Source organism: Sapajus apella, unplaced genomic scaffold (assembly GCF_009761245.1).
Source record: "Sapajus apella isolate SASKATOON/1434 unplaced genomic scaffold, GSC_monkey_1.0 scaffold1, whole genome shotgun sequence".
Taxonomy (NCBI): Eukaryota; Metazoa; Chordata; class Mammalia; order Primates; family Cebidae; genus Sapajus; species Sapajus apella.
In genome coordinates, this window is record NW_022436941.1 from 44,750,097 (window position 1) to 44,762,672 (window position 12,576).

The 12,576-nt window shown below is 33.5% G+C and overlaps 1 protein-coding gene across 2 annotated transcripts in view; it reads left to right on the top strand.

Moving 5' to 3' along the window:
* Window positions 1-12,576, top strand: part of TTC37 (tetratricopeptide repeat domain 37) — a 95,641-nt gene that overhangs the window by 20,882 nt on the left and 62,183 nt on the right. For both annotated transcript variants that reach the window (XM_032276168.1, XM_032276176.1), the window contains exons 5-10: window positions 727-818; window positions 1,207-1,282; window positions 1,446-1,586; window positions 5,308-5,406; window positions 5,518-5,626; window positions 12,346-12,486. In XM_032276168.1, the coding sequence (XP_032132059.1) occupies window positions 727-818; window positions 1,207-1,282; window positions 1,446-1,586; window positions 5,308-5,406; window positions 5,518-5,626; window positions 12,346-12,486 (658 nt within the window). The remainder of the gene's footprint in view (window positions 1-726; window positions 819-1,206; window positions 1,283-1,445; window positions 1,587-5,307; window positions 5,407-5,517; window positions 5,627-12,345; window positions 12,487-12,576) is intronic.

The window sequence follows — 12,576 nt, forward strand, 5'->3', positions numbered from 1 at the left end:
TGTCTCAGGCTCATGTGAATAAGAACTTGAGGATATCTGGTAACACATTTAGAGAAATAGCTGCTTTTATAGTATACTGAGTGGTTTAGGATACCTACTCCTTCTTTGAAGCAAAAATGACAATTTTCACAGACTACTTAATTTTTTTTTTATCATATCATAAAGGTAATGTCACATAAATTTTAAAATTAAATTTTCACAACAACCCCTCCACCAATGATAACTGTAGAATGGTTATGCTAGTTAGCTTGACTGTGTTGGTTATTTCACAATGTATACATATATCAAAACATCAAGTTACATTTTTTAAAAATATACAATTTTATATGTCAATGATATATTAATAAAATAGTTTAAAATATATGCTGAAATTAAAAAAAGAAAGTGTCACATAGTACTTTTAGATGGTAAGATTGTAAAATAGCCATTAAAAGTGTTTATTATTGTGAAACACTTAAAATGAATTTTCAAAAGAAAAGGGAATGGTATAACGAACCCCTTTATTCCTGTCATGCAGACTCAACAATATTCAATTTACCTGTGTCCTCCAACCTCCAGTTTTTATATTTAGGGGCAAATCCCAGACATATTATTTCATTTGTAAATTATAATATCTTTTTTCATAAATAATCTTTATAGTTTATCATATTATTTAGCAAAATAAATGAATGTGAGAACAGCAAATGCTTTAGGAAAAAGAATAATCACGACTACTTCTTCTTTTAGGGGTTGGCAAACTTGTATGAGAAATGTAATCACATAAATGCTAAGGATGACTTACTTGGTGTTTACCAAAAGCTCCTGGATCTTTATGAAAGGTAAAAAATGTATGAGGAAAGTCCAGTTTCTTTCAAAGCTGAAATTTTAATAAACTGATTAAAATTCATATAGAAGTATTCATACATTTGTTACAGAATTATTTGTGATTGAAATAGAATCAAAACATTATTAGTAAAAAGACTAATTTTAGAACTCCAGTATTATTTTCAGACAATTTAATGAAAGACAATATTTCTTAAACCTGTTTTTTATGAGGAGATCATTTTAGAAAATTTTACTGTAGTATGAAAGAAGATATGTTCTAATCTAAAATAGTACCTGAAATTGTTAATGGAATACTTAAATTTTAGTGTTTTAAGTCCTTGGTTATTTTTATTAATCAGATTCAAAATCCTTTTGTGTGTGTGTGTTTTGTTTTCTTCTAAGTGTTGACAAACAGAAGTGGTGTGATGTCTGCAAGAAACTAGTGGATCTATATTACCAAGAAAAGAAACACCTAGAGGTTGGTGAATGATTTTTTCTCTTCTTTTAATAATAGATGGGATTCTATGCTTTTGCTATTTTTATGTATTAACAGATTAAAAATATTTTTATTTGCAGATCATACATTTTGACATTTTTATATTTTGGACAAAATAATCATTGAAAATCTCCTTCTTTAATAGGTGGCACGAACATGGCACAAGTTGATAAAGACGCGGCAGGAAGAAGGCGCAGACAACCAAGAACTTCATCAACTATGGAGAAAGCTGACGCAGTTCCTGGCTGAAAGTACAGAGGACCAGAATAATGAAACCCAGCAATTGGTATTGACTCATTTATTCCTCAAGTTTGTTTTTGAAAGTTGATCATCTAATTGAATTTAGAAAATGGAAACATAATTGATTATTGTCATTTTAATTTCTACTTCCCTAATAATGTTGAGTGTCTTTTCATGTGTTTATTTGCATCTGTATATTTTCTTTGGTGAAGTGTCTGTTCGTATCTTGGCTCATTTTTTATTGGGTTTGTTTCTTTTTATTGAGTTAAAAATTTTTTTTTTAGGTTTTTTGGGAACAAGTAGTATTTGATTACATGAGTAAGTTCTTTAGTAGTGATTTGTGAGATTTTGGTGCACCCATCACCTGAGCAGTGTACACTGAACCCAGTTTACAGTCTTTTATCCCTCACCCTCGTCCCACCTTTTTCCTTGGGTCCCCAAAGTCCATTGTATTATTATTATGCCTTTGTGTTCTAGCTTAGAGTGAGAACATACAATGTTCTTGTTGTATGTTGGCTTATGAGTGAGAACATACGATGTTTGGTTTTTCGTTTCTCAGTTACTTCACTTAGAATGATAGTCTCCAGTTTTATCCAGGTTGCTGTGAATGCCATTAATTCATTCCTTTTTATGGCTGATTACTGTTCCATTTTGTGTGTGTGTGTGTGTGTGTGTGTTTATCACAATTTCTTTATCCACTCATTGATTGATGGGCATTTGTCCTGATTCTGTATTTTCACAGTTGTGATTGTGCTGCTATACACATGCATGTGCAAGTATCTTTTTTGTATAATGACTTCTTTTCCTATGGGTAGATACCCAGTAGAGGGATTGCTGGATCAAATGGTGTTCTACTTTTAGTTCTTTTTTTTTTTGAGGCAGAGTCTCACTGTGTTGCCCAGGCTGGCATGCAGTGGCACGATCTCGGCTCACTGCAACCTCTGCCTCCTAGGTTTAAGCAGTTCTCCTGCCTCAGCCTCACAAGTAGCTAGGATTACAGACATGTGCCACAATGCCTGGCTAATTGTCGTATTTTTAGTAGAGACAGAGTTTCACCATGTTAGCTATGCTGGTCTTGAAGTCCTGACCTCAAGTGATCTGTCCACTTCAGCCTCCCAAAGTGCTGGGATTACAGGCATAAGCTACCACGCCCTGCCTGCTTTTAGTTCTTTAAGGAGTCTCCACACTGTTTTCAATAGTTGTACTAGTTTATACTCCCACCAGCAGTGTAGAAGTGTTTCCTTTTTGTCATATCTGCACCAACATCTATTGTTTTTTAATTTTTTGATTATGGCCATTCTTAGAGGAGTTAGGTGTATCACACTGTGGTTTTGGTTTGCATTCTCCTAATCATTAGTGATGTTGAGCATTTTTTCATGTTTGTCAACCATTTGTATATCTTCTTTTGAGAATTGCCTATTCATGTCCTTAGCCCACTTTTTAATGGGATTGTTGGGTTTTTTTCTTGCTAATTTTTTGAGTTCCTTGTAGATTCTGGATAGTAGTTCACGAATTACATTGGAAATAGGACATTCAATGATAATTCAATGGATGCTCAAAAAAGGAAAGACCATATGTTAGACTAGGTATTTTGTAAATGTACAATTTTAAATTCATAGAGGCTCTTTTAGATAAAGTCAGAATTATTGGCCTATAGTCTCATATGGAGTCTGGATAGTGTGGAATTTGTACTCAGTGTATCAGAATTTCATTCTCTTGTGTTGGTAAGAATCCTTGATAAATCAGTAACTTAATCACTATAAAAAAGGAAACAACTGCTATGGTGTCTAAAAAGTTGTACCTTTAAAGGTGTGTTCCTTTATACTTCTGAACTAAGAGTACTGAATTACTTTGACGTTTAACAATTCCACTGTTTAGAGTATTTATATTTAGTATTTAGAGTATTTACACCTAGAAAAAAAGTCTTATATTGTGCAGATTTTAAAGTAATTGAAAAGATTTTTTTGAAAGACTAAAAAAATAAATTGGTTTTGAAGCACTTTGGAAAATATATCCTTTTTTTTTATTTGTAAGTTTAAAGGTCAGTTTAATTTCTTATTATAGTAAATAGCTACTCAATGTACACTTGTTAAATTGAGTAGAATTTTTAAATAAATAAATGTAGGCTCTATATAGGATAGGAAGTTCATTTCTTTGTATATGTGTTTGTTCACTCATTAATTTGTTCCTTTATTCAGAAAGTATTTATTGACTACCTGTTGTGTGTCAGGCAGTGTTCTAAGTGCTGCAGATAAAAATGTGAGAATAAGATTCCTGCTTTTTGTGTGATAATGTGATTTATGTGTGCATAGATTTGGTCATGGAAAAAATTGAGCAGTCACAAATACAGGCTCTGTGTAGGATAGGAAGTTCATTTCTTTGTAAATCTGTTCATTTGTTTATTCATTGTTTATTCAGCAAATATTTCTTGACTACCTACTATGTGTCAGGCAGGGTCCTAAGAGCTGGGGATAAAAATGTGAGAATAAGATTTGTGTGTGTGTGTGTGTGTGTTTGTGTGTGTGTGTGTGTGTGTGATAACATGATTTATCTGTGCACAGACTTAGTTGTGGAAAAAAAGAACAGTGACAAAATTAGGTAATTTACTGGTTTCTCTTAAATTATGTAATACCATAAAATAACTTCATTATTTTCCTTAAAATAGGGTTGGTTACCAGAATACCAAACACATTCCAAAATAAGTAAAATGACTTTTTGAATTGTCTTTCCTACCCTCTTCCATGAGAGAGAATTAATTATACTTATGATTTTAAGAATTGATTTCTAGCTGTTAATAATAGATAAAGGATAGAGGATTTATTGTTACCTTGAATACTGAGTATTTAGAAAAAAATGTATCACAGATTTTTCAATTGGAATAATTTTATTACTGTTTTTAAAAATCTGTGGTAGACCATTTTGAGCTATGTTTCCTTATTTGTAAGATTATTATCAGGGCAGTAACATTTTACTTATTTATGTAGACTTTATACCATACTTTCCAAGCAAAATTTGAGATACGGATTTTTGGTATTAAGTCATAGTATTCATTTTAAAAATGCAGAACATGTAGCCAAATGTGTGGTATAAAGGGCTTTATACCATTTGCCTTGGATTCTAGTATTGCTGTTCTTATTCAAGACATATTTAGAAGGCCTCTTGGCCTTCAAAGTCAGATAATACTGCATAAGAAAAGTGTTGGAATGTTCTTCAGAGTCAGTACTGCAAAAAAGAAGTGATGGAATGTTCTTCAAAGTCAGTTAAAACTGCATAAGAGAAGTGATTTCATTACAGTTCAGTCATATCTCTGCTTTTCTTTTACCAAAAGTATCACCTGATTTTATAAATATTTTTTTAAAGGTTGAAGATTTGCTGTCATTGAAGATATTTCAAAGAATGTGCTAGTGATTTCAGAAGAGATGTTTTAAAAATGATATGTGAGCAGTAGTAGCTATACTAGCATATAGAACTATTCTCTGGTGGAATGCTTTGTAGAAGACAGCAAGTACTTGCAAGTGTGTTTTGTTAAGTTAATGGTATTAATGTATAGTTGTTACTTACCAGTTCAGTACAGTTTGCTGTCCAGTTGGAGTTACAATGCATTCCAAAACTTACATATACATTTTTTCCTCATTGAAGTTGTCAGGGTCAGACTGGAGAATACATTTGCAGCTAATTGAAGGTGTAGTTCGTGTAAGAGGGTCTTATACATTTAATCATTTGTCATTTAAGTATGATATCGATGATAGCTTTTTTATTTGTTTCAGCTTTTAACTGCTTTTGAGAATGCACTGGGATTATCAGATAAGATTCCTAGTGAAGATCACCAAATACTTTATAGGCATTTCATTCAGAGTTTATCCAAAGTAAGTTGATTTTTAAATCTGTAATGTGACATGTATGTATTTCTAATTAAGAAAGTGTTCACAAATATGTTTTACGACTATTATAGTGTATTTTTCTTCTATATTTTCAAGTTTCCTCATGAGACTGCTAGATTGAAGAAGGCCTGTGAAGGAATGATAAGCATCTATCCTACTGTACAGTATCCATTAGAAGTGCTTTGTTTGCATTTAATTGAATCAGGTAATTTCTTCCTTATTATAGGGTGTGTCTTAGAGGTATATGATTGTATGAGTGATATTATTAATCAAAAAATGTTTTAGTGCCTACCATGTTTAGGGTGTTCTTTCTGTGTTTCTGGACATAAAACGAAGTACAGCATGTAGTCTTTGTGTACATGAAAAGACTAATAAATATAGGAAAGTACAGTAATACAGAAGAATTATGAGTTTCCAGATTTATTATTGATCAGTGAAATCTTTTTGATGCTGGGAATTGGAAGGGGTCTTGAATTTTTTAGATACTAGATAAGCAGGAGTGGGGAAACATACTCCAGCTGGCATGAGCAGAGATGTGGAGCTATGTGCATTTTTTAGGAATGGTAAAATTGGTTTGCTTGCTATAGTGGAAGAAAGAACTAAAATAAATAATATTTTGGCTAAATAGGTCAGTCTATATTACACAGAGCTATGAATATCACAGAAAGGATTTTTGGAAAGTTTAGCTGCCTCAGTGTTGATGTTATGTCATAAGGACAGTGTTATGAATACTGTAATATTATAAAGTAATTAAATTCCTGAATTATCTAGTTTTTCAATGAAATAGAGCATCTTCAAGTGGGAGAATTTATCTCTGTGTATACTTCATGCTCTTGCATCTTCATGTACTTTCTCTGGGGAGAAGAGGGACGTGATGACAACTAGCTTGCGGGAGTTGGCAAATCTGTAGCTGTGGATATGTTCTATATAGGGCTGGTACTCTACCAGTTTATAAGAGGTTGGCTATATTGGCTTTTCCCACCAGCCTCCTTCCTTTTTTGTCAGTGTCTGTGTTTGTCAGATATTTTTTTTTAATAATCCTAATTTTATGCCTTGAGGTGAACAAATTCACAGATGTTAGTCACTGAAATAAAAATGAAATAAAAATATTAGTACATACAACAGTGTGGTAGTGATTGTCAGTTATTGCAGACTTTACTAATCCATTTAATTTTTTTCACTTTGTTGGTAAATAAGTATATACATGAGACTGCTTTTTGTGTGAATGACCTTCACATGTGTCATAGTAAAAAAAAAAAAGAGTTGGAAACTACTGCTAGAGATAACTGTGAAGGAAAACTCCTTGGGAGAAAATGACCATTGCACCTATCTCAGTTCTCCTCACTTTAACTCTCCTTTTAAGTTCTCTTTTACTTTTTTTTTTTTTCCCCTGGTGTTACCTTCAGCTCCGTTACATTCAGCTCTGGATTTTTTGGTGACAAGCAGATGCCCTTTGCCTTACTTCAACTACGTCAAAGATAGACTTAGAAGAGTACCTTTTACTACTATAAGAAGAAAGAGAAAGTAAAAAGTATAGTGAGTGGAGTATAAAGTCTTTTTTTTTTTTTGAAAAAACAGAGAAAGAAAAAGAAAAGAAAGAAAGAGAGAAAGAAAGAAATAAAAGAATGAAAGAGAGAAAGAAAGAGGAAGAGAAAGAGGGAGAGAGAACGGGAGTCTTGCTTTATTGCCCAGGCTAGAATGCAGTCTAAAAATGGGTATTGAAAACCTCTTTTATGCCAATAATTGTGCTTAACAATGGAGACAGGAAGGAATAGGGGAGGAAAATAACAAACAAGAAGCCAACCAATATTTCATTTAAACCTGTGAAATGCTATACAATTACTGAGGAGTGATTTACTTCCAATTATGTAGTCACTTTTAGAGTAGGTGTGATGTGGTACGGATAAGAATGTATGTTTTGTGGATTTGGGGTCAAGAGTTCTACAAATGTTTATTAAGTTTACTTGTTCCGAGTCCGAGTTCAAGTCCTGGATATCCTTGTTAATTTTCTGTCTCGTGTGAGTGGAGTATAAAGTTTTAAACTAACGTGGTGTGTAGGACAGACTGTATAGGTGGACTAGTTCGAGTAGACATAGTGATACTAGGATTGAATGAACTAAGAGTATGACAGTGATAATAGAAAGGAACAGATGAGTGAAAAAAATGAAAGTTATTTCTTAGAGGTAAAGGGAGAGAAAAATCAATTTTAACTTTCACCTCTCCTGAAAAGTTGGCCTAATATGGCATGATGATTTGTATGAAATGTAGGTTACTGAGAGGAGATGTTAATGGGACAGTCAATGGGAAATGCCCATCAGTGGTTTGCAGATGAGAGATCAATACTAAGGCTAGACATATGGTTTGAAAATCATTTGCCTGTAGGTGAAAAGGAAGTGTAATGGTTGCCATGAGAGGAGGACTAAAAGGAAAAATGCTGAGAACTGTGCTGTGGGCAATGCTGGCTGGCCTGGAGGGAAAGAGATGAAAAAGAGGAAGGGAGGAAAGAGAAGGGGTGAGGTCAGAGAAGAAGGTGGGCTCTGAGGAGAAGCAGCACAGAAGACAGGGAAAGAGCATTTCAGAACAGATTATTATGGTCTGTCTTGACAAATTGAACCAACTGAGTTTATGATTATGATAAGGCTATTTTTTTTAAATGAAAGTGATTGAATTAGAGCTTAGATTACAGTGATGGGGCAAGAATAGAAAAAAGTGATGAGCAGTTACACAAAGGAAAGTGAACTCGGCTAACTGCATTAGGGAGTAGTAGGATGAGAAAATGAAGCCTGCAGAGGGGCTAGTAAGTTTTTAGAGGGGAGGGAGAAGAACTGCAATAGCTTCCTGGCAGGAGTGTTTTAAGAAGAAAGAATTAGTAGGTTAGTTAGTTAACATTATGAGTGTTGCATTGAGGCCAAGGAGGATGAGGTACACCAAGCACAAGGAGCTTACTTATGGAGCCTTGTGATTTTCTTTTTCTCTGACAGGAAGCTTAGTTCCAAAATCACCCAGTTTCTTCCAATTTTAATATAAGACTCAGTGTGTCCCAAAGATAAGTAGGCTGATTTTCTTTATCATATGGCCCCGGTGTCAATTCTTTTCCCCTATTCTGCTGTTACTGTTGCTATTGAAAAATTATTGGCTGGTATTCACTCTTTTCTCTCTGTTTCTTGGTCGGCTATTTATGGTTTGCACCATTCTCTCAGTCTTGGCTTACTCACATGCCAAGTGACACTGAATATTTTGAAATTTCTTTCTGAGCGCTGACAGAATGCTTTCTCAATAAGCATAAACGTACTTATAATGTAGACTTGTTATTATATTCCAAAAAGCCTACAAAATGATAGAAAAAATAGGATCAACAAATAGTCTACAGAGTTTTGCACATAAATTCAGTAGTTGACAAAGTACTCTCATAAAGACATAGTGAAGGAATTATACTGATGATTCGAAAGTGTCTTGGTTTAAATGAAAAAGATTATTTTTGAATAAGGTTCTAGATTAGTATTGTGCAGAATGGAAAGGAAAGAAGGTCTATATTGCGGCAAAAAAGGACTGTAAATATGTAGTAAAACCAGGGAAGTGTTCTTTCCCTTCTGAATTGTTGGTTGCAGGAATTTGTGGAATTGAGCAATTTAGGTTTAGGTACATTTCAAGGTAAAGTAGTATTCTTTGGGTGGAAGTTCAATAGTTAATGCAGGACAGTAGGAAGCTATGCCTAATTATTTGTTTATTTCTTTTTATTGATCCTCTAAATCAAACTTTCAGTATATGAAGAACTTCTGAGAATCTGTAAGGTCTTTGAAGTCTGAGCCACTCTCCTACAAAGTACTTCAATGACTGAACAATTTGCTACTTCACAGCAGTTAATCACTGGGTTGTCTTCCACAGAAGACAAATATATTTCATTCTCCTTTGCCTGCTTTGCCTGTTGAGAATTGAATATTCATTTTCAAAATGACTCAGTTTTTAAACCTTCATATAGCAAATAGTGAATGGCTTTCACAGTTGTCATCTGTTGAAATGTGTTTTAATGCTAAATGACCTTTTTTATTTATCTTATTTTGCTTTGTTTCTGCAATGGGGGAGGATAAGAAAGCTTGGTTTTTCAAATTCAAGCAGAAAAGAGCTGCTTTCAGATTTTGTGCTTTAAAACTATTAGAAAATCCAGGTGAAAATAAGGATATGAATGCCATCAAATTGTACATTTTTTTTTCTTCCTCTCTCAAGCTAGGTTTATTTAAAAGAAAAATTAGATAGTATTGATCAGTTTCTTTGGGATGTCAGAAATAAATTTTTTTTTATTAAATTGACAGTGTTTTTGTAGTAAACTTTAAGAAACAGAATTGCATAGTTATTGCTTAGCATCCAACATGGACCTTTTCAGAATACCCTCTACCCTTGGAATTTTAGCCTTTGTCAGCCCCAAATTTGGCTTGCTTTTTTGAGAAATAAAAATAATACTGTCTGACTGTTTTAAAGTTGTTAAATCTGGAATCTTAGAATCCTTTAAATGTTAAAAAGAGCAGATAAGTACATGATTTTCTGTTCAAAAGCAATGAAATCTATTTCCTCTGTTTTTGTCCTCCACCGAGGTATTTGCTTAGCCAGCATTCTCAACAAGAGTAAGTATGAAGAAGAGAAGGATTGGGAGTTGAAGCTGAAATATTCTTTATTTCTTAATACAAGGATCATTAGTTTTGTTATTACTGTTGCTAGTTTTGGGAACACTATAGAAAATTCCTCTCAGTGCCACTTGATCATATGCAAATTGTTACCCAGGGCCAAACATGAGCATGGTCTCCCCAGATCTTATTTTGTTTTTATTGTTATGCCCCCAGGCTTTAGCAAAGTGAATATGTTAGGAGGTTTTCTTGTTTTAAAAGTTGTTTATGTTCATCTCAGCCTTTTGGCGTTTTGGAAACTGTTTTCATGTACCAACCTACACTTCGTTTACCTGTGTGTTGTTTAAGGTACCCTAACTATGGATGATCATTGGAAAGATGCATGATTTTTTTTTTTCCTATTTTCATCCAAGGTATATTTCCTGTAATACAGGCAGTTTATGTAATCAAGGTAGTCTGTCATAAATTATGTGTCTATGGAGGAAGAATGTTTAGACTCAGATGAGTAGAGACAAAAGGTAAGAATTTGGTAGCTTTTTTATTAGGATGGTGAAGATATTTAATTTTTTATAGTAATTTTCAGCTGTTACCTATGAACAGACGAAGGCTTTTTAAACATCAATTTATGATAGTATTTCTAAAGGATTATCACAAAATTTCATGAACATCTACCATGTATCTCAGATACCATGCTGGTCTCTACTCTCCAGAGGTTACTATTTAGCCACAGAGGGAATAAAGGCAGAATATCCATGTTATAAGACTAATAATAAAGGGTGGTGTATGGTATTAACAAATATTGTAGACCTGTGGTCTTTAAGTATGATCCCTGGACCAGTAGCATCAGCATCACCTGGTAATTTCTTAGAAAAAGAAATTCTTAGATCTTAACCAGACCTACTGAACCATAAACTTCAGGGATAGGGCTCAGCAGACTGTGTTTTCACAAGTCTTCCAAGTGATTCTGATAGTTTAGACAGTGTCTATTTTAGACAATACCACTGGATCAAAAGGGGAAAAGCCACTAGTTTGCTTGGGAGGATATAGGATGTAGGGAAGTAGGCATATCTAATTTTGGAATTCATATTTATGGAAGCAGTGGTGAGAACATATTGACAGGAAGTTCATGCCTAGAAGCATAATAGTAGCAGACTGTGTCTTTTTTACTGGCTTACTAATCAAAGTAGTATTTCTTCCAATTTGTTTTCATTTTTACCAAAGAGTACTGAAGTTTTAACTCTTTAGCCATTATGAAATTTTTTTAAATTTTTGGTGATAACTTGGATTTCTGAATCGGTATATAACATATTACAAATGGATTATACATTGGTGTGCAAATGGTTTTCAAAAATTTGAAGTATATGAGCTAAATGGAATTATGCAAATAATTTACCTTTGACATCTGTGACTGAAACAGTGGTTCTACATGTGGTTTGGGCTTATATGTGTTATGTAGTTGTTAAAGCATTGGGTCTTTATTTCAGGAGTTATTTTTGTTTCCCATATTTACTGCTTGAAATCTGTCTTTTTAAGAATTCTCCTAAGTGATTAAATGACTTTATTAAAGTTGTGAATGCTATTCACCATTTATTCTAAAAACAGAAATTACCATTGTTTGTTTGTTTTTATGATTTTCTTGGATTGAGATTGGAGAAAATGGAAATGTTACAAAATATATAATGTTTTCTAAACTTTTACCAAAATAAATTTGAAATAAAATAAATGTAGGCATTGGATGACTATTTCATAAGAGTCATGATTCACTTATATAGAAAAAGATAGTTTTAGAAAAACGTGGAAATGTGCTGGTGAACTTGTAGACTTAAGAGGAATGTGACTAAGTCTTTGTGCAGTGTCCTGATGAGTAACCTGCCCATCTTGTGATCCTTGGATGCTGGAAGAGTCCACTGGATCTGACTGCAATGCCTCTAGCAGTGCATGGTTGCCCAGTAAGAGAAAGATACTCTACTTTGACAAGGGCTCCTGCATTTAACAACCAAAATTGTTACAGCTGGCAAGCAGTAGGTTATGTGGCTTAGTCTGCTGGCAAGTAGCAAGTTTCTTCTCTGAAATTCTAAAGTGGTTTCTACTTCCAATATTTAAGAAGATGAAAAAGCATAATTTCTTAAATGAAATGTTAATATTTTCTGCATTTGCTGGTCTATTTAAGTTTTGAATTTCTGGAATCAGCATGTGGTAAAGGATGTGTAAGATTATAAAGGCAGCTTTTGAGATTTAAGAATATGGGTTTTGGCATTTAGAAACTTGATATATGTATACTAATAACCATTTCTTTTAATTCCAGGAAATCTTACTGATGAGGGACAGCAGTATTGTTGTAGATTAGTAGAAATGGATTCAAAAAGTGGTCCAGGCCTCATTGGCTTAGGCATTAAAGCATTACAAGACAAAAAGTATGAAGATGCTGTTAGGAACCTAACAGAAGGTAAATGTACAGTGTATGGCACGTAACATGAAGTATAATTATTATTCAGTCAGTAGGCATTTATCTTTGAGCTTTCCTTTAAGGAATGTA